Source organism: Oryctolagus cuniculus, chromosome 4, assembly GCF_964237555.1.
Source record: "Oryctolagus cuniculus chromosome 4, mOryCun1.1, whole genome shotgun sequence".
Lineage (NCBI taxonomy): Eukaryota > Metazoa > Chordata > Mammalia > Lagomorpha > Leporidae > Oryctolagus > Oryctolagus cuniculus.
In genome coordinates, this window is record NC_091435.1 from 3,831,591 (window position 1) to 3,852,843 (window position 21,253).

The 21,253-nt window shown below is 68.9% G+C and overlaps 1 protein-coding gene across 3 annotated transcripts; it reads right to left on the minus strand.

Annotated features, from left to right (window-relative positions):
- Window positions 1–1,484: 1,484 nt before the first annotated feature.
- LOC100359014 (interferon-induced GTP-binding protein Mx1) lies at window positions 1,485–19,197 on the minus strand. Of its 3 annotated transcripts, XM_070073144.1 has the most exons (15): window positions 19,165–19,197; window positions 18,400–18,572; window positions 17,409–17,544; window positions 15,543–15,735; window positions 15,057–15,194; window positions 12,531–12,685; window positions 11,890–12,028; window positions 11,290–11,488; window positions 10,454–10,532; window positions 9,413–9,535; window positions 8,945–9,086; window positions 6,710–6,868; window positions 5,271–5,347; window positions 4,183–4,434; window positions 1,485–1,847 (listed from the first exon to the last, which is right to left on the minus strand). In XM_070073144.1, exons 3-15 carry the CDS (start codon window positions 17,511–17,513, stop codon window positions 1,617–1,619), a joined length of 1,992 nt encoding a protein of 663 aa, XP_069929245.1. In that variant the 5' UTR covers window positions 17,514–17,544; window positions 18,400–18,572; window positions 19,165–19,197; the 3' UTR covers window positions 1,485–1,616. The 3 variants fall into 3 exon arrangements, with proteins under 3 accessions (XP_069929245.1, XP_069929244.1, XP_069929243.1); XM_070073143.1 differs by lacking the exon at window positions 19,165–19,197 and having other exon boundaries at window positions 18,325–18,462; XM_070073142.1 differs by lacking the exon at window positions 19,165–19,197 and having other exon boundaries at window positions 18,207–18,417.
- Between the last annotated feature and the right edge of the window lie 2,056 nt (window positions 19,198–21,253).

A 21,253-nucleotide genomic window follows, 5' to 3' on the forward strand; every position in this document is an offset into this window, starting at 1 on the left:
ATGTGCCGAGACGTCCCCTTTATGTCCCTGTGATGACCCCATAAAGTCCCCACAATGTGCCTGTGATGTTGCCATGGGCCCACGTCGGGAGCGGACACTGCTGCACCTGGGGACACGGGTTCCTGCGAGGCCCTGCGCACCACGTTTCCTGCCTGGCCAGGGTACGGCCAACCACTTCCTGCCCCAGCTCACACCCAGTGGGCCGGGGCCTCCGGGGGGCACCACTCCCAGCACGGGAGCCCGGGCCTGCGGAGGCCACTCTGGGGAGGCTGCCCGCCCTCTCTGGCCTCCTCCCACCATGGGGCCTGGCACGCGGCGACATCGCCTGCAGAGGGCAGGCACCCAACACCAGGGCGCTGAGAGGCCGGGGGCAGGCAGAGGCGGCCACATGGACTTGGTGGGGAGCCCGCCCTGGTCGCCTGTCCACGCAGCCTGGGAGCTGGGGCACACGTGCAGGACGCAGGGCTGGGACGCGGGCAGTGAGGATGCACAGAGCAGCGCACTGGCCGCTCCTGTCACAGATCCCATGTTGGAAAACGCCTCCTCCGCCCGCCAGCTGACTCGGGAGACGCGGATCTCAGCCAGGACTCAGAGCCCTTGGGCCGGCAGCGGTGGGGCGGGTGCAGCCGTCCGTGACCCCTCCCCCCATCCCATGTGGGCCCCGGATCGAGTCCCCCTGTCCACTCCCGATCCAGCTGCCTGCTACGGCGCCTGGGAGGGAGTGGAGGATGGCCCCAGTGTCTGCCCCTCCCACCCCATGGGGAACCCAGATGGAGCTCCTGGCTTCCCCCCGGCCCGGGCCTGGCTGTTGTGGCCATCTGGGGAGGGAACCAGCGGATGGAAGACGGCTCGCTCTGGGTCTCCCGCTCTGTGACTCTGCCTCTCAGATGAATAAATCTGTTTTGAAAGAATGAGACCCGCCTGGCAGCTGAGCGCCTGGGGACCCACGGGGGCTCCTGCACGCGAGTGTTTCTGGGAGGCCCAGGCGCCTGACGTCACACTGATGACCCCCAGTGCTCAGCCCTGAGCGAGGCCTGGGCGTGCAGGAGCCAGAGCCCACCTCCACGCACCCACCGCACTCTGCACACGGACGGGGAGGGACGGCGCACTCTGCCCTGGGGGTGGCTGGTCAGCACAGGACCGGGTAGCTCGGCGGGTCCCGGCAGGTCACCCTGGGCCAACCACTTCCCAGGAGCGCAGACGCCACGTCACCCTGCAACCTCTACCCATCACAGGGGCAGGGTAACGGGGCGAAGCAGAACCCAGGCCACAGGGACACCGCTGACCATCCTGGTCCTGCAGCGTCCTGAGGCAGGTGCCAGCGAGCAGCGAGGGCGGGGGGATGCCCAGGGCGGCCAGAGAGGGCGCCACCTCTGGGAACCAGGGCTGCTGCCCAGCTCAGCAGGAGTGAGGGTCCTGCTCCGGGCTCAGCCCAATCCGCTGCCACTTCCAGGGGCCCCCGCCCCCAGCACCCGGCACCCGGCAGAGGCTCACACGTTTATTACAAAGGAGGAGAGGTCTGAGCTGAGCCGCGGTTCCAGAAGGGACAGCACGGGGGGGGGGGGGGGGAGGGGGGGGCGGGGCCTGGGCCGCCCGCTGCCCGGCTGGCAGAGCCCTCAGCCCGGGAACTTGGCGAGCCGGCGCCGGGCCTGGGCCAGCCGCGCCAGCCGCTCCTTCAGGAACCTCCTCTTGGTGCTGGTGTCGCTGCGCTCTCTCAGCAGCCAGCCGCAGTTCTCCTTGTTGTGCAGCAGCTGCAGCATGGACTTCTGCAGCTCCTGCCCGTAGGACTGCAGCACGAAGAACTGCACGAGCATCGGGACCAGGCTGGACAGGCGGCTGCCCGTCTCCTGCAGGGAGAGCGGGGGCTGCAGGGGCCGCCCAGAGCGCCCGGAGCGCCCGGGGAGGCCGGGAGAGGGGAGGGTGGCCGGGCGGCTGCCCGCTGCGCTCCCAGCAGCTCCCTGAGCGTGGACGCGGCCGCCCACGGCAGCGCTGAGCCCGCTGGGCAAAGGGCGGGGGGCCGAGGGCCACAGCCCACCCCACCACCCGCCCACAGCCCCGCCCAGCTGACGTCTGCACCCGCGGGCTGCTCCAGGCAGAGCCAGGGCCCTGGGGCTGGGGGAGGGGCCTCGGAGCTGCCTGCAGGCACAGCCCAGGTCCCAGCCTCCCCTCCCCCTCCCCAAGCCCCCATGAAAGCATCACCTCCCGGGTCGGGCCGTTCCAGGAAGCCCCTGGTCCCAGGCTGAGCGAGCTCTGCCCCCTGTGTGCCTCGGTTTCCCCTCCAGAACCGGCCCAGGAGCATCAGCCCTGGGAGAGGAACCCGGCCATTCCACACACAAAATCCATTAGGGAGCGGCCAGGTGGGCAAGGAGCTCAGCCACTGTTAGCAGGAGCTGGGACAGAGCAGAGCACGTGCGCTCCGTGGACAGGGCGGGGCACAGAGAGAGGAGAGAAGAGCAGACACTCCATGGACAGGGCGGGGCACAGAGAGAGGAGCAGGCACTCCATGGACAGGGCGGGGCAGAGAGAGAGGAGCAGGCACTCCATGGACAGGGCGGGGCACAGAGAGGAGCAGGCACTCCATGGACAGGGCGGGGCACAGAGAGGAGCAGGCACTCTGTGGACGGGGCGGGGCACAGAGAGGAGTAGGCACTCTGTGGACGGGGCGGGGCACAGAGAGGAGCAGGCACTCCGTGGACGGGGCGGGGCACAGAGAGGAGCAGGCACTGCATGGACAGGGCGGGCACAGAGAGGAGCAGGCACTCCATGGACAGGGCGGGGCACAGAGAGGAGCAGGCACTGCATGGACAGGGCGGGGCACAGAGAGGAGCAGGCACTCCATGGACAGGGTGGGGCACAGAGAGGAGCAGGCACTCCATGGACAGGGCGGGGCACAGAGAGGAGCAGGCACTCCATGGACAGGGCGGGGGCACAGAGAGAGGAGCAGGCACTCCATGGACAGGGCGGGGCACAGAGAGAGGAGCAGGCACTCCATGGACAGGGCGGGGCACAGAGAGGAGCAGGCACTCCATGGACAGGGTGGGGCACAGAGAGGAGCAGGCACTCCATGGACAGGGCGGGGCACAGAGAGGAGCAGGCACTCCATGGACAGGGCGGGGGCACAGAGAGAGGAGCAGGCACTCCATGGACAGGGCGGGGCACAGAGAGAGGAGCAGGCACTCCATGGACAGGGCGGGGCACAGAGAGGAGCAGGCACTCCATGGACAGGGTGGGGCACAGAGAGGAGCAGACACTCCATGGATGGGGCGGGGCACAGAGAGGAGCAGGCACTCCATGGACAGGGCGGGGCACAGAGAGGAGCAGGCACTCCGTGGACAGGGCGGGGCACAGAGAGGAGCAGGCACTCCATGGACAGGGTGGGGGCACAGAGAGGAGCAGGCACTCCTGGACAGGGCGGGGCACAGAGAGGAGCAGGTACTCAGTGGACAGGGCGGGGCACGGAGAGGAGCAGGCACTCCATGGACAGGGCGGGGCACAGAGAGGAGCAGGGACTCCATGGACAGGGTGGGGGCACAGAGAGGAGCAGGCACTCCGTGGACAGGGCGGGGGCACAGAGAGAGGAGCAGACACTCCGTGGACAGGGCGGGGCACAGAGAGAGGAGCAGACACTCCGTGGACAGGGCGGGGCACAGAGAGGAGCAGGCACTCCATGGACAGGGCGGGGCACAGAGAGGAGCAGGCACTCCGTGGACGGGGCGGTAGCAGCACACAGAGAGGAGCACCATCCGTGGACGGGGCGGTGGACAGGACACGTCTGCAGGGACACCGCTCAGACCCCTGCTCCGCACACACAGCTCTGGGGCAGCTGTGCCCAGGAGAGCGCCAGGCACAGGACAGGCTGGGGGCTCCACTGAGCTGTGCTGTGTCCCTGCCCCTGGCCACGTGGCCCAGTGGACAGCTGCCACCCGCAGGGTGCAGGGCCCGGCCAGGCTGCACGGAGACCTCCAGAAAGTCCCAACCCGGAGGAGAAGCAGCCCACAGGGCAAGCAAAGTCCCCGCCTCTGCTGTGTGCCTGGCGTCCAGCTGCTCCAGAGGGGCACAGCCAGGGGTGGGGGATGGAGCTGGCGGTGATGCCCCCAGAGACCAGAGACGGGGCAGAGCGAGGCCCGCAGAGGCACCGCAGGAGGGCAGGAGGAGCCGCTGGCCCCGCGCTCCCAGGCTCACCTGGTAGTAGGCCACCAGGTGCTCGATGATTTCGGCCAAGGAGCAGGAGTCCTGGGAGGAGCCGAGTCCGGAGGAGGAGCCGCCGAACCTCTGCGACTTCTTCTCCTCCTCGGCCTCCGCCTCCCGGACCTTCTTCAGCGCGCCCCGGTACACCTGGTCCTGGCAGTAGACGACCTGCTCCACCCGGAAGTGCAGCCGGATCTCGCGCTCGGCCTCCTTCTCCTGTTCCAGGCGGATGTCCTCGATTTTGGACTGCGGAGGAGACAAGCACAGGCAGGGGTGGGGAAGGAGCCGGCCTCACGGGGACGCAGGCGCCCGCAGGGCCTCAGGCCGGGGCAGCCCAGGGGAGGGGACGCTGCGGTCAGTGGGGCTCCCCAGGGAGGCGTGAGGGGAGCAGACCCCGCCCCAGCCCCAGTCCCCGCCCCGTGCCTGAGCTGACCCTGCCCAGTCCCCCAGTCCCCGCCCTACATGTGAGCTGACCCCGCCCCAGCCCCAATCCTCACCCCAAACTTGAGCTGACACCACCGCAGCCCCCTCCCCACACCTGAGCTGACCCTGCCCCAGCCTCCGTCCCCGCCCCACGCCTGAGCTGGCTCCGCCCCAGCCCTAGTCCCCGCCCCACGCCTGAGCTGGCTCCGCCCCAGCCCTAGTCCCCGCCCCACGCCTGAGCTGGCTCCGCCCCAGCCTGGGCCCTCTGAGGACACTGCTCTCAGGCCTAGGACTCAGCCCGGTCCACCTCTCCTGTGGGGCTCGCATGCCTGCCGGGGAGGAGGCCACGGCCAGCAGGGCGTCCACAGGGAGGGGGTGGGGCCAGGGCAACGTCAGCCAAGTGCCCGGGACCCCTGCTGGGCTCTCTGTGAGATGCCTGATCCAGAGCATAGGGGACCCTTGGCCTAGGGGACACAGGGCAGCAGGTGTGTCCTCCGCCCCCCCACTGGGCTGACAGCCCCATGGTGGGGGAGGGTCTCCTGTTCTCACTTCACAGAGGAGGAGCCCCCGGGCCCCGCACCTGGGGGAGGTGGGGCCGTCCCCCCACACCCACCCTGGCTCTGGCGCTGGGGCCAGGGCCTGCCACAGGCAGGGTTTACCTTGGTGGTCTTGTGCAGGTTGAAGAACTCATGGAAGTTTCTCTCTGACACATCTGTGAAGGCGGCGCGCACCAGGTCTGAGGGCGGAGGAACGGAGCCAGGAGGACCGAGCAGAACAGGAGGCCACAAAATGGTCAGAGACACCGTCCCCTGCCCCTGCCCCTGCCCCCTGCCCCCTGCCCCCTGCCCCTGCCCCTGGGCTCAGGACCGCCTGGGGAGAGCCCGGCCCCTCCACCTGCCCGGGCCTGGCAGCTGGGCCCACAGCGTTCACCTAAGTCCACAGGGGCCCAAGAACATGATGTCCCGTGGGCTCCCAGGGTGTCTGGGAGGGGCCACAGGGGCCTCACGGGACCCGGCATGGAAACAGGAGTTGGTTTTGCCTCGGCTGCACACAGACTTTACTCAGAACAGGCGCCGTCCATGAACTTGGGAGACCCCACGCTGGGGATCCTGCAGCCTTCTGGTGGGGCGGTGGGTCTTACACACCAGCTTCTGGTGTGCAAATGTAGACACCACATGCACCTGACACCTATGGGACCCGCCCACACCACACCCACCTGTCCCCTGTGCAGCCCACCCACACCACACCCACCTGTCACCTGGGTGACCCGCCCACACCACACGCACCTGTCACCTGTGGGACCTGCCCACAACACAGACACCTGTCACCTGTGTGACCACCCACACCAGACACACCTGTCACCTGTATGACCACCCACACCACACGCACCTGACACCTGTGACCCGCCCACACCACACCCACCTGTCACCTGAGTGACCCGCCCACACCACACCCACCTGTCACCTGTGCAGCCCGCCCACACCACACACACCTGTCACCTGGGCATTGCCCACACTACATGCACCTGTCACCTGGGTGACCCGCCCATACCACACCCACCCATCCCCTGTGCAGCCCGCCCACACCACACACACCTGTCACCTGGGTGACCCGCCCACACCACAGGCACCTGTCACCTGTGGCCCGCCCACACTACACCCACCTGTCACCTGTGGCCCGCCCACACCACACGCACCTGTCACCCTGTGCATTGCCCACACCACACGCACCTGTCACCTGTGGCCCGCCCACACCACACCCACCTGTCACCTGTGGCCCGCCCACACCACACGCACCTGTCACCTGTGCATTGCCCACACCACACGCACCTGTCACCTGGGTGACCCGCCCACACCACACCCACCTGTCACCTGTGGCCCGCCCACACCACACGCACCTGTCACCCTGTGCATTGCCCACACCACACGCACCTGTCACCTGGGTGACCCGCCCACACCACACACACCTGTCACCTGTGGCCCGCCCACACCACACGCACCTGTCACCTGTGGCCCGCCCACACCACACGCACCTGTCACCTGTGCATTGCCCACACCACACACACCTGTCACCTGTGGCCCGCCCACACCACACGCACCTGTCACCCTGTGCAGCATGTCCTGAGCCGGCAACTCTAGGGCTCTGATGTGCTGTTTCACAATCGTCTCAAACGTCTTAAAGTTCACAAATCCCGGCAGCTCTCGGCCACGGTACTGGTTTTCAAACTTCCACAGTTGGTTCCGGATGTTACTAGAACCTGCGTGGGAAAGAGCAGCTGTGAACTCCTCAGGCGATCGTCCGCGTTTCAGGATGCGATTCCACTCTGGGTCCGGGGCGTGAGAGTGCCAAGGAAACAGGAAGTCGGCCGAGCCCCAGACGGAGCAGTGCCTGGAGGTGCGGGGAAGACCTCCGTTCCAGGTCCCTGCCCCAGGGCCGCAGGGAGAGGGCCCGGGCCGGGAAAGCAGCATAGACAAGAGCAAAACCGGCGAGACCTCGCCACGGCCCTGCACTGCCCCAGGTGCCGCCTGGGGCCAGGGAGCAGCAGGCACGGCCTTGACACTGGAACCCGTGCACCTCGGGTGGGAACCGTCACCGTCACCACCTGATGACACAGCCATGGGCATAGCAGGTGCAGCGTGGACGCTGGACCCGGCCACCGTGGTAGGATGGTCACGGCTGAGGGACAGCGGCCCGGGCACAGCAGGTACAGCCATGGACACTGGACCTGGCCCACCGCGGTGCGTACGGTCACGGCTGAGGGACAGCGGCCAGGGCACAGCAGGTGCAGCCATGGACACTGGACCTGGCCCACCGCGGTGCGTACGGTCACGGCTGAGGGACAGCGGCCAGGGCACAGCAGGTGCACTGCGTGATGGGAGCCCCTCTGGGAACCTGGGGTTCTTTTCACTCTCTGCTCCCCAGGGGGTGGAGGGACCCTGCAGGGCTGGAGCCTCCCAAGGGCCCCCTCCCCACCCCACCGAGTGAAGAACCGGGGCGGAGCCTGGCGCCCCCTGCTGGCTGGCGGCCGTCCCCCAGGAGCGATCATGGAGGAGAAATCCCTACAGGAGCCCACCCGGTGCAGGCAGGAGAGGCCTTTGCTGCATTCAAGGCTGCACCCGGCGGCTCCGCCCTTGGCCACGCCCACGTGCTCACCCCTGGCAGCCATCAGGACTCCCTGCCCATCTCGCGCTCCAGCCCCGGGAGCAAGGGCGCCTCTACCTCATCTCTATGGATTCGCCCATCTGGATGCTGCCTGGGGTGGCCCGGGCCCCAGCAGCCACGCCACCTGCCTCCTGGGCCCCTGCAGACCCACGGTGCAGCTGCGCGTCTGCCTCCATGGCTGCCATGATGGAATCCCGGCAGCCACGTGCCGGGCTGGAGACCCCAGCAGGTGCATGGGGTCATGTCCACGGCACTGCGTCATCACACAGGCCTTGGGCTTCTGCTCCGGGGGCCACGTCCACGGCACTGCGTCATCTCACAGGCCTTGGGCTTCTGCTCCGTGGGCCACGTCCACAGCACTGCGTCATCACATAGGCCTTGGGCTTCTGCTCCGTGGGCCATGTCCACAGCACTGCGTCATCACACAGGCCCTGGGTTCTGCTCCGTGGGCCACGTCCACAGCACTGCGTCATCCCACAGGCGTGGGTTCTGCTCCGTGGGCCACGTCCACAGCACTGTGTCATCTCACAGGCCTTGGGCTTCTGCTCCATGGGCCACGTCCACGGCACTGCGTCATCTCACAGGTCGTGGGTTCTGCTCCATGGGGGAGGACGGCAGCTCCCGCGGCCTTCTGGCTCCGGCCGGTCCATGGCCATCCTCTCTTGAGGGTCCCCTGCACTCAGACGCTGGCTGACCCGGGCCAGTGCCAGGAACGGGACAAACGGGGAGTTTGTGTCCCTAGCTCCTCACTGCGCCCACCCTCACCGCCTGCGTGCATCTCCCTCTCGGGCTCAGCCCGCACCCCGGTCTGTGACTGCATTGCTGCTGTGCCCTGTCTCTGTGCCCCCAACTCCAGTGCCGAAACCTGACCCCCAGCGTGGTGGGGCAGGAGGGGCGTCTCTGGGCAGCGCTGAGGTCCCAGGGCTCTGCCCTCCCCAAGGGGACCTGCCTTGATCCAGGAGCCCCAGGGGCTTTCCCGACCATCCCCACGCAAGGACACCACCAGGGGGCCCTGTCTGTGGGGCGGGGCAGACAGAGCTCGCCCCAGACCGGGATCTGGTGGAGCCTGGACTGGGCCCCGCCAGCCTCCAGAACCGGCACCAGGGAGGCCCCGCCGTCCGCGATCACTGGTGACGGCTCTGGGCCAGCCCCCGTGAGCCGCGACACTCACCTGCCTTGAAATTCTTCTCGATCACGCTCTCCCATTTGCAGAACTCGGCCCTCAGCTTGGTGAACAGCCGGGTTTCGTTCTCCCGGACGACCTCCTCCCCTTGAATGAGGGCAGTGATGTCCTGATTAAATGCGTTGATTTTCTGTGGCGGGGAGAGGCATCGGGGTCAGCAGAGGTGCACGCACACGCGTGGGCTGGTATGCACTGTGTGCACGCGGGGTGGGGAGCTGGGAAGGAGGAGGCTCCGCCCTGGGACCCACTCCCCTGACCGCCCGGGGGGGCCTGGGTGGGCTCAGGGCCAGAGCCAATGAAGGAGCGACCGTCTCCTGCAGGCCCCGCCTCCCGCGCCCAGCCCTCCCCTCCCACTGGTTCTCTGCCCTGTCCGTCTTGGAGGACTAGGCGGGCCTGCTGCACGCAGATCTGGGCCTTGCAGGCAGAGCGGGGCAGCTGTGGGCGGGCCGCGCTCACGTCAATCAGGAAGAGCAGCCTGTCGCTGTCGTCCTCGGGGATGTCCACGCCGAACTTCTGCAGCTCCTCCGTGCACTGCTCGTGGTTCTGCTTGATCTGCTTCTCCAACAGGGGCAGCGTTTTCTGCGGAGGGGAGAAAGGCCGGATGTGCCGGCGAGCCCGCGAGGGGGCGGGGCCCGGCTCCTCTGCAAGGGGCGCGGCTCCCCTGAGGGCGCCTCCCGCCCCGGGGTCTCTCCCGAGGGGCCCAGGGCAGCCCGGCCTCCTTCCAGCCCCAGGCCCAGCTCCTGGCAAGCAGCTGGGCACCAGGCCCAGGCGCCCGCGTGGCTTGGAGGCGGCCCCAGAAGAGCAGCCACTGCCACGACCCGGCCACGGGAGCTCCTGCAGGCAGCACAGAGACCCCGTGTGGGGTAGGTCCTGGAACAGGGGCCCCCGGAGCCACTGCAGATCTGCAAACCTCAACAAGAAGTGGCCGGGAACTTCTGCTCCAGGCCTCACGGTGGCGCCAACAGGCCCAGCCTCCTGCTGCGTGAGCAGCCCCGTGCGTCAGCAAGACTCCGGGGCCGTGGCACCCAGGACAGACCGGGCCTCAAGGCACTGGTCCAGAGAAGGAGACCTGAGCCTGCCCCGTCTGGACCCGAGCTGCTGTGGAAGCCCGGGCAGGGGCCGATAACCGAGCGCCCGCCTCCCACATGAGGGGGCCCAGGCAGCTCCCCACTCACTCCCGGCTCAGGGACATCGACCTGCAGTCCCGGGGCTCTCTGGCCACGCACGGAGGCCTGGAACTGTGGCCCAGCAGAGCAGAAAGAGCCCAGGCGAGCTCTGACCCACAGCCAGCCCCAAATGGCCAGTCGCCCACGTCTACCTGGCTGGGGGTCCCCAACTCCCCCCGCTGAGGACTGAAAGTGGGGCACACTGGCGGCTCCCCAGAGTCAGGCCTTCCCTCCTGAGCCCCATCTTGCACCCAGGCTTCCAGGAAGGCCCCGAGGCCGGCACTGCAGCCCTGTGCCGGGCTCCGCCGGGAGAGCGCCCGCGCGTGCTTACACAGATGTGTTCAATCAGCTCGGTGCTCAGTCTCTCGGCCAGGCTGGGCACCGTGGCCCTGCCCTCCTCCAGAAGAACCCTGCACAGGACACAGAGACGGGGCCGGGTCGGAACCAGGCCTGCACAGGACACAGAGTCGGGGCCGGGTCGGAACCAGGCCTGCACAGGACACAGAGTCGGGGCCGGGTCAGAACCAGGCCTGCACAGAACACAGAGACGGGGCCGGGTCGGAACCAGGCCTGCACAGGACACAGAGATGGGGCCGGGTCGGAACCAGGCCTGCACAGGACACAGAGTCGGGGCCGGGTCAGAACCAGGCCTGCACAGGACACAGAGACGGGGCCGGGTCGGAACCAGGCCTGCACAGGACACAGAGTCGGGGCCGGGTCGGAACCAGGCCTGCACAGGACACAGAGACGGGGCCGGGTCGGAACCAGGCCTGCACAGGACACAGAGACGGGGCCGGGTCGGAACCAGGCCTGCCCAGGACACAGAGACGGGGCCGGGTCGGAACCAGGCCTGCACAGGACACAGAGATGGGGCTGGTCAGAACCAGGCCTGCACAGGACACAGAGACGGGGCCGGGTCGGAACCAGGCCTGCACAGGACACAGAGACGGGGCCGGGTCGGAACCAGGCCTGCACAGGACACAGAGACGGGGCCGGGTCGGAACCAGGCCTGCACAGGACACAGAGATGGGGCTGGTAAGAACCAGGCCTGCGCGGCTCCTGCTGGGGGAGGGGCTGGGTCGGAACCAGGCCTGCGTGGCTCCTCCTGCTGGGGGAGGGGCTGGGTCGGAACCAGGCCTGTGCGGCCAGCGGGGGCTCGGCGCGCACCTGAAGTGGGGGTGCTCCTGGAAGAAGGCCCGCTCCCTCTGCAGGGCCTGCTCCAGGCTCAGCCGCTCCTGGATGTCCTGCTGCCCGCGGCACTTCACCACCGTGTAGCCCTTCTTCAGGTGGAACACGAGGTTCCGCGCCACGTCCACCACCTTGTCCTCCGTGCCCCTGTCCACCAGGTCAGGCTTCGTCAGGATGCCTGCGGGCAGGGACTCCCGGTCAGAGCCGCCCCGGCGAAAGCTCAGCGCAGGGCCGGCCGCGGGCGCCAGGGTTCCTCCCCGCCTGGCTTCCCAGAGATGAACCCCCGACAGCCTACGGGGAGAGCGGCAGGGGCCCCCGGAACAGGCTGTGGCCACGCCCCTTCCCCTGGCCCCAGGACGGACAGGCCGCCCTCCGAGTCTCCCCACTGGGCCTGCTGACGCAGGAAGACAGGGGCCACGCGTCACCTGGGGCCCCCAGATGTCAGGGGAGCTGCTGGCCATGGCCTCCCTGGGCACCCTCAGCAGGTGCACCTGGGCAGAGCCGCGCCCGCACGCCCGCCCGCCTGGATTCCTGGGACTCCCCCGGCACCCGCTCAGGCTCAGCCCCGCGCCTTCTCACCGATGGTCCTGTCCCCGTCGGGGTCCACCTCCTGGGCCATGCTCAGCGCCTCGGTGGTGGCGATGTCCACGTTGCTGGGGACCACGACCAGGTTGATGGTCTCCTGCCTCTGGATGTATTTCCTGATGAGCGCCTTGATCTGCACAGGGAGAGAGGGGCCCCGCGACTCCGTGACGCAGCGACTCCCTGGGCCCGGCCGTGCCCTGGCCTCACCCAGACTCGCAGGGCGACACCTGCAGAGCCCTGAGCCCCGGGGCTCCTGCCCGGACGGCCGAGGGCCGAGCCTCAGAGACACCACGGTACTCGGCCCAGCCATTCTCCCCGGGACCAGCCTTGCGCTGCAAAACAGGAGCTGCACCCTGCTGCTGCCCTCTCCAGGTGAGGCCCTGGTGCCATAACCACGCCCACTGCTGATGCTCCTCCTCCCACAGGGCCCCGCCCCACCCCGCGTCAAACACAGCCCTCTGCCCCCAGCCACAGCCAGGCCTGGAGAGCAAACCACGGGGCACAGCTCTGCCCTCGGCCCCACTTCCTCAGAGGTTCCCACTGAGCCGGGCAGAGACTGGTGACCACAGGCCCCGACTCGCCACTGCCCTCCCCAGGCGCGCCCAGGCACAGGGGGAAGGGTGCGGGCGTCTCACCTGGTGCCCGATGTCCGCGGGCTGGCCGCCCACGGCCACCCTGGTGATGCCGGGCAGGTCGATGAGGGTCAGGTCCGGCACGAGCGGGGAGCTGACCTCCAGGCTGATGAGCTCGGAGCTGATGCCCAGCCCCTCCCCGGCGATCACGTTCTGGGCTGCAGGAGGCACAGGGAGCGGCGGGGCTCGGGCTGGCACCTGCTCCCCTGGGAGAGGCCCCGCGGCTCCTGCCAGGGCCCAGGGCTGGAGAGCAGCGGGGTGCACACCTCGCTGTCCCCGGTCAGAGCCAAAGCCCCGGCACTGCTCCTCCGCGGGCTGACCCCTGGGGTCAGAGCCCAGTGTCCTCACAGCCCCCGGGGGTCCCATCCTCGGGAGGGCGGGGAGGCGAAGGCTTCCCGAGACCCCCGAGTCCCCCCTGAGGTCACAGCAAATGAGGGAAAACCACAGGAAGCAGGGGATTCCCGACGGGAACTGCCAGGCTCCGCGGGGACCTGGCCTGCGTGGGCCCGAGCCACGCAGGGCGTCGCGGCCACGACTCGGCTGTGGCCTGCTCCCTCCTCAGGCCCACAGGTGCAGGTGCAGGGCCAGGGTCTGCATGTGCAACCTGGCAGCCGAGCGCCCCGCTCTCTGCCCACGAGGCACCAGCCTCCCACCCGGGCTGGGACCACAGCCACGCACACGGTGCCCCATCTGCTGGGTTCCCCTGCGGTGGCTGGACACGCCATCGCCTGCAGCTAAGTTCCGGCCGGGGTTCCTGCGAGAGTGCTGGGGGCAGCTCCAGGGAGGCCGAAATCAGCCGGGACAGGCCTGTTGCCCTTGGCCTGCTGGCAGGAGGGTGGCCATGCCCACAGTGCCGCAGGGGCTTCAGAGACAGAGGCCATGCCCTCTGGAGCACAAGGCTGAGACCACAGCCCCAGTGCAGCTCTGGTCCGCCCCCTGCAGGCGCCCAGGAGAGGGCGGAAGCTCCTGTGTGCGGTCCACCATGCTGACTGCCACCCGTGTGCACGGGGACACCACTGTCCCTTCCGTCCTGCACCCACACCCACGGGCAGGGTCGTCTCCCCGTGTCCCCTGTCAAGGCAGGGTCTGCTCCTTACAACTGGGCTCGCCCTGGGACGCTGGCCCGCGGCCCCCATGCCACGTGATGGCCGCAGCGATGCAGGGCCTGCAAGACCTGCCCCGCGCACCTCTGGGACAGACCCCGGGTGGGGAGGGCCTGGCCACTCCTCCTGAGCCCAGCCACGCCCCCAGCGTCTTCCCTCTGCTCCGCTGACATGTGAGACAGGCAGGGACAGCCCTGGGGCTGGGCTCGCCGACACACAGTCCTGTGTGCAGCCACAGCCGGCCTCACCCACAGCACGAAAAGAGCACCGTGGCCGTGGCCGTGTCTGCGTCCATGTCTGTGTCTGTGTCCGTGTCCGCGTCCGTGTCCCCGGAGGCCTGGGTCTGCCAGGCGCTCCACCCACGCCGCCCACGGCAGGCCCGGGCCAGCCTTTCCCCCTGCCCCCAATCCACAGCAGCCAGAGGAGCTGGGGAGGCGCCGTCACTCGGGAGCCTCCTGCAGCCGCTGCTCGGGGCTCTCGCTCCCGGGCCAGGGGTCAGCGCACAGGGCCTCTCCGCAGCTGGAACGCGGAAACCCCGTGTCCCACAGCACACACGTCTCCAGGAACTGCTAGAAGACGCTTGTGTGAATCAATTCCAGCGTTTCCGTCAGGACAGAACTTATTTCTAATTCTGTTTTTCCTTGAAGTTTATAAAAATATATTTTTTTTATTTCAGAGGCTGACAGACAGTCCATGTGTGTAGGCTCTCATTCCTGGGACCCTCAGCCCTGGACCCTCAGCCCTGGACCCTCAGCCCTGGGGCCCTCAGCCCTGGCACCCTCAGCCCTGGGACCCTCAGCCCTGGCACCCTCAGCCCTGGACCCTCAGCCCTGGCACCCTCAGCCCTGGGACCCTCAGCCCTGGCACCCTCAGCCCTGGCACCCTCAGCCCTGGACCCTCAGCCCTGGACCCTCAGCCCTGGCACCCTCAGCCCTGGCACCCTCAGCCCTGGACCCTCAGCCCTGGCACCCTCAACCCTGGACCCTCAACCCTGGACCCTCAGCCCTGGGGCCCTCGGCCCTGGGACCCTCAGCCCTGGACCCTCAGCCCTGGCACCCTCAGCCCTGGCACCCTCAGCCCTGGATCCTCAGCCCTGGGGCCCTACCCTCAACCCTGGGGCAGCCCTTGTATAGGATCTCGAGAGGAGCCCCGCCCCACACGACCCCGTCAGTCCGCAGAGGGCCCAGGGTGCGAGTCCTCCGTGTTTATGGGTCACAGGGCTCTCGGTGCGTCCTGACGCTGCTGTCAGATCCACCCGGGGCCCGGGGCTCAGGCAGGAAAGGAAGGAAACGCCCAGGAGGCTGAGTGCCCCTGGGGAGGGGTCCCCAAGGCAGCAGCAGCGCCCAGGACGGGGTGGGCGGTCTCGGGAGCCCCCCACCGCCCGGGTGTGGCCAGGACCAGCAGGGGAGGAGGCCCGGGCTCTCACCTTTAGTCACTGCGGGCTCCACCTGCGCGGGGTCGCAGAGCTCCACCTCCTGGTCCTGGTAGCTGACCCGGCCCCTCCACTCGGCTTCCGGGGGCAGCTTCTTCAGCCTCAGCACCAGAGGGCACCGCGTGACAATGCCTAGGGGGCCAGGCCCGGGTCAGCTCGCACCTGCCCCTGCCCTGCAGGCCTGAGCCCACACTTGTCAACCCCCAGGCGGTCACCGCTGGGGGGACGGTGACGAGGCAGAACCTCCCGCCGCCCCCTTGCTGCTCACGCATGCTCTCTGCATGACCTCAGGAACCGCCTTGGACAGGCAGCCCGGCGCCCTCTGACCCCGGGGCCCGCAGGCTTCCTCAGGCTGCCTGGTGGGAAACCCCTGTAGGCCCCGAAGCCCCCACCCTGCTCCCCGCCCTCCCCAACTGAGCACCTGCCAGGGCCCTCTGCCCCGCGTCCCAGCTGTCCCGGAAGGAGAGGGAGGGGCCTCACCGCTGCCCCTGGGGAGGGCCACGCCCGACAGGGCCTCCAGCACGGAGCTCTTGCCCGAGCTCTGGTCCCCGATGACGGCGATGGCGGGCAGCGCCAGGTCCTGCTCCACGCCCAGGGCCCGCAGGGAGTCGATGAGGTCGATGCACGGGCGCACCCTCTCCTCGTACTGGGCGTACAGGTTGTTCTCAGGCCCCTGCGGACGGGAAGGCAGAGGACTCTGGGCAGCCGTGGGTGCAACGTCCGAGCAGCCAGCCCCAGCGAGCCGAGCAGGTTCGGGATTCTCCAAGGAGAGCAGGCGCAGGGGCAGGGGCAGGCTCCAGCGGGAAGAGCACCCGGGAGAGGCTTCTGGGGTGTCTTCACGCGTCGTGGAAACGCAAAGCAAAGACCCAGGGACCTCCTGAGCCCCGACCTGGGAACAGGAGGGCACTGCACCGGGCACCAGGACCACACTGCTCACCACCAGCGCCAGGAACCCCGTGAGGATCGCGGCCCCCACGTGCGGTGCTGAGCACCGAGGGGCGGACGGAGACGGACGCTGCGTTCCTACAGCAGCGAGGCAGGTGCGGGGACGGCGGGATGACGCTGCTCAGCCCGCAGAGGACCTGACAGTCTAAGCGCCGTAACAACGCCTTTAGGAGTGAAAGTGGGGGCCGGCCGTGTGCTGGACAGGGTCACCCCCACCTGGGGTGCTGGCCTCCCATGGGGCGCCTGTTTGAGTCCACTGCTCCCCTTCTGATCCACCTCCCTGCTGGCACCCCTGGGAAAGCAGCAGGAGACGGCCCAGTGCTTGGGCCCCCGCACCACTGGGAGACCTGGGTGAGGTCCTGGACGCTGGCATCAGCCTGACCCAACCCCGGCCATGGTGGCCCCGTGAGGGGTGAACCAGCAGATCAGAGCTGTCTGTGTGTGTGTTTCTACCTGTCACACACGTGAGCAAGTCTCTGTACACACGGAAGTGGAGCAGCAACCACCTCAGACGTACAGACCTCTGAGCGCCCCGCAGCCCCCAGCCCCCCAGCCCCGGCTCTGTGGGGGATCCTCCAGGCGGCAGGGAGAGCTCCCGGCTGGATCCGGACCTCACCCGGAGGAGGGGTCAGCACCTCAGCTCCTCCTGGGACTTCAGTGTCTGGAAGGGACCGGACTGTCCCAGCCCAACACCGACCGTGCACGGTGGGGTGTGTGACGTGGGAGGTCAGGGGCTCGGCCAGACCGTGCACAGCCTGCGGCGGCAGGGTGCCTAGCGCGCATTGAGGAGCGAGTTTCCACCTGGAGGCAGACCTACTCGGTGAAAGACGCCTACTGTGTGCACGCAAAAGTTACATAAATAAAGCCACCGAGGGGCAGGCGGCATCACCGGGCACGCCCTGGGACCTGGGCGGCAGCTGCCATGGCCCCTCCCGGGGGTCACAGGCAGCCCACCTCCGGCTCAGCCCATCTCAGGGTGTTCGTCCAGGCGTGAGCGGCAAGGAAGCCCCCCGAGGTCCGGCGGGAACGGCAGTGCAGGGACTCAGCGCAGAGGCTCGTAGGGTTCCCCCCAAAACGTCTTGGTTTGGGGGAGACAGCACGTGGCTGCTCAATGGAGCTCACAACGCAGTGAGCAGGCCCAGGGCTGAGCGGAGGCCGGGCCGAGGTTGGCAGGGACGGCCCTGGCTGCTTGTCCTGCCTGAGCCCCAGCGCCTGTCCAGGCTCCCAGAGCCAGGTGGCCCTGGCGGCCAGAGTGCACGGAGGCCATCGTCCTGCCCTGGTGGCCCAGAGAGCGGGGAGGACGCGGAGGCAGCAGGAGGGCGGCCGCTGCCCTGTGGAAGGGGACAGCCCTCAGCAGGACACGCCCGTGTCCCCAGGCGCACCTGCCGGGCGGCCACTTACCCTGGGCTGCGCGCTCTCTGCCGGGTGAGCGTCTCCATTCAGTGTCGCTGCACTGGGCTCAGCGGCTGAATCCGGACTCCTGGATTCCACCCCAGACTGCACCATCTTCCTCCGGTGTCTCCTGCGACGCTGTGTGCTGCGAGGAAGCGGGAGTCAGCCAGGCCTGCACGCTGAGCCCGGGCAGAGGGCCTGGGCCATTGCCCTGCCCAGACTCCATGGTGCCTGCCCCTCCCCCGGGCCAGCCCTGGCCCCTGAGCACCATGGCTCTGCTACCTAGAAACGGAGACAGGGAGGCGCTCTGCGAGGGGGAGGGGTGGGGACCAGAGCTGATCCACTAGGGGGTGCTAGGGAGGCGCTCAGAAGTGGTGTCTGTGGTCCCCGCTGTGTGTGGGGGAGGGGCGTCTCCCCAGGCCTGGATCCCCAGCAGCAGGGTCCTGCTCCCCAGGCCCCTTCCGGAATCCTCTGTGTGGGGTCCTGCCCCCTGGGCATCCCCAGCCCCGCAGGGTGGGCGGAGCCCCGCAGGTGCCTCTCTGGGCCTCCTCCTCTCCCAGCCGCCCTGGGGTCTCCGCGCCAGCCCCCCGCCCCAGGACCAGTGAGGACCTGGAGCCGGCACTTCCCAGGAGCCCGCCCCGCCCCACCGCAGAAACTCCCAGTCCGCGGGGCCCACTCGGAGACCCCAGGAAACTTCCTCAGCGCCCCGCCCCCTGACCGGAGACCCCTCCCGACTCCAGCCCCTCCCCCTTCTCTGGCTGCAGGAATTTGAAAAGAGCCAGGACAGGTGGCAGGTTCAAGTTTTACCGCGTCATTCCGGGCGGGCCGCTCCGGGGGCCAGCACCTGGGGTGGTCGGAGCCCATCCACCGTGGCCCTCGCTCCCGTGACGTCACCCGCCCGCGAGAGGACGCGCACTGCCCTCACCTCTTCTCCACCAGGAAGCCCCGCTGCGTGCGCCCCTCTCCCGGCTGGAGCGCGGACCCCAGCGGCGACACTCACCGCTCCTAGCTCAGCGCCAGAAGCCGCGGTCCGGGCTCCTCGGGTTTTATGAGGCGCCGGCTCCGCCTCCAGCTCCGCCCAGGGCCACGGAGAAATGAAACTTGGCGGACCCCCAGGGACCAAGAGCGGGGGCGGGGACAGGGGTCACAGAAGGAAACCCAGAGCAGCCCATCCTGCCGGAGAGAAACGAAACTCAGTGGCCAAGGGGGTGGGCTGGGCGCCCAGCGCAGCCCCCTCCATGCCCATCCTGGCTGCCCGCGGGAAATGCAGGTCCTGGGGCCCCAAGCCCGGACCTCCTGGGTCTAACCCTCAGGGAGGGGCGGAAGCCCAGGACCTGGGTCTCATCAGAGGCTTCTGAGGCCCCTGGCCTGGCTGCTGCCCCCACAGCCCAGTCTGGTCTTGGGCCAGCCTGGCTCCTGGGGGGATTCCACCCTCCTGTCAGCTTCCCCTCCCCCACCGCCTGCACCTCCCCCCTCCCCACTGCCTTTGCTCACTCCAAGGTCTCCCTGGACTTTTCCTGTCTAACTTCCCCGGGATGGACATGGCCTGGGGTGGGGTGGTGCAGGCAGAGGGCAGCCCTCCCAGGGGCTCCCCTTCCTGCTAAGGGGCTGTGGGTGGGAAAGCACACGCCCCTTTGTAGCCACGGACCCCCCACTTCCTTGCTCCTAGCTCAGCTCAGACACAGACAAGCAGCCCACCCCCAACACTGCTCTGGTGACAGAGGCCACCCCAGCCAGCCCCAGCCCAGCTCTGGGGAGAGCTCACCTGAGGCCAATGCCATCAGGGCCCATGGCAGAGAAGGGGCGGTGCTGGCCTGAGGTCCTCCCCTGGTCGGGCCACCCCACGCAGGGGGGAGGGGGAGCCCACACTCTCCCTCCGCCTCTCTGGCTGCTCTTCCTGGACACGTGGGGACGGAGCATCCTGGAGGCTGAAGCCCCGCGGGAGGACTCTGAAGGGGACAGTGCTGCTAGACGTGGGCCCAGGCAGCACGGGGCTGGCCCGCAGGGGACAGAGCTGTCCCTCTGTGCTGCCCCCGCTGCTCCAACCCACAGGAGGCTCTCCCCCACCCCATCCCCGTGGCCTCGCAGGGGAGGGGTTCAGAAAGAGCCTGGGCCAGGCGGAGCCAGGTGGCGCCCGGGCGGGCTCGGGGAAGGGCAGCGAGGGGGCTGCTGCTCCCAGTGGGTCGGGCGCCTGCCCAGCCTCTCCCTGGCCTGCCCTCGGGGACCTCACTGTGCTCCCGCAGGTGACACAGCTGCGCCCTGAGGAGTGGCTGTGCCGGTTTGGGGTGGGGTTCCGGTGGACGGGCAGCAGTGCCTGGGCTCTGTGATGCTGGATGCCCGTCTGAGGGGCCATCTGCACTCAATGCCTTCCCAGCCCCCTTGGGGGAGGGAGATGGGGCAGGCCACTTCACACCCCCCAGAGGGAAGGGCAGGCCACTTCACACCCCCCAGAGGGGAGGGCAGGCCACTTCACACCCCCCAGAGGGGAGGGCAGGCCATTTCACACCCCCTAGAGGGAAGGGCAGGCCACCTCAAACCCCCCAGAGGGAAGGGCAGGACACTTCACACCCCCCAGAGAGAAGGGCAGGCCACTTCACACCCCCCAGAGGGGAGGCCACTTCACACCCCCAGAGGGAAGGGCAGGCCCACTTCACACCAGACCCCAACCAGAGGGAAGGGCAGGTCCACTTCACACACCCCAGAGGGAAGGGCAGGCCCACTTCACACCCGACCAGAGGGCGGCAGCACCGCGGTCCCCGTGCAGGGCTTTATTCCCTCGGCTGCGCCCTGGCCTCTGCTCCCGGCTACACCCGCAGGAGCTCACAGTCGTCCCCCTGGGCCGAGACCCTGGCGCCGAGAGCGCTGGGTGTCAAACGCCCCGCACCATCTCCAGCTTTTGCCCCTAAATGAACTCCTGTAACTCGTCTTCCCCGCATGGACCCTGCAAGGTGCCGGTCTCTGCGGAAGAATCCCGGGTTCCTGTGGCTCCACGGAGCCCCCAGCGCGTGGCCCTGGGCCGGGCTGCCCTGCAGGTGCAGGCCGGTTCTTTCCGGCTCAGCACTGCTGCTCCTGGACCCCAGGCGCGCACTTCCCAGGCCTGGCGTGGTCGCTGCCGGCCCGCCGCTGCAGGGCCCCCAGGGCTCCGGGTTCCGCGGTGGGCAGCCCCCCCCCGCCCCTCTCGGGCCCCCCACTCTGCGTGGCCAGGAGACAGCCTGGTCCTCCCCCGAGCTTGGTCACCGCGCCTGCGTCATCGCGCTCGGCCCCTCCCCCGCTCATTTCCATGCTCCGCGTTCATTTTCAGTTTCCGTTTCCTCTGAGGCTGCCAGAAACTCAAGTCGGGTGGGCAGCCGGGGTGGGCGTGGGGCGGAGCCTGGAGCGGGGAGGAGGGGCGGAGCCTCCACAGTGGGTGGGGCCCGGGCTCGGTTGGAGCGGGGAGGGGAGGGCGGTGCCGAGAAGAGAGGCGGGGCCGTGGAGTAGGCGGGGCCAGGAGACCCTGGAGGAGGCTAAAGGGGGCGGGGCCGGGAGACGGGGCGGAGCCTGGCGAGGTCGGGGGCCGAGAGCGGGGTTTTGGTTGGAGAGAGTCTGAGTCTGGAGCAGGTGGTGGAGCTGGGAGGAGGGGCGGATCCACGGAGAGGGGCGGGGCCTCCACGAGTGGGTGGGGTTCGGGCTCGGTTGGAGCGGGGAGGAGAGAGGCGGTGCCGTGGAGTGGGCGGAGCCTGTGGAGGGGCGGTCCCGGGGGAAGGGGCTGGTGGAGGGGGCAGTGGGGTTGGGAGACCCTGGAGGAGGCAGAAGGGGGGGCGGGGCCGGGAGCAGGGTTTGGTTTTGGGGAGAGTCTGAGTCTGGAGCAGGTGCTG

Bases quoted from the DNA above. Each gene is read 5' to 3' on its own strand.
- LOC100359014 (XM_070073142.1), bottom strand. The intron at 9,536-10,453 runs GTAAGCACGCGC...TCCCCTCCGCAG, and splicing joins AGCTGATTGAACACATCTGT to AAAACGCTGCCCCTGTTGGA. The intron at 4,435-5,270 runs GTAAACCCTGCC...TCTCCTCCGCAG, and splicing joins ACCTGCACAAGACCACCAAG to TCCAAAATCGAGGACATCCG.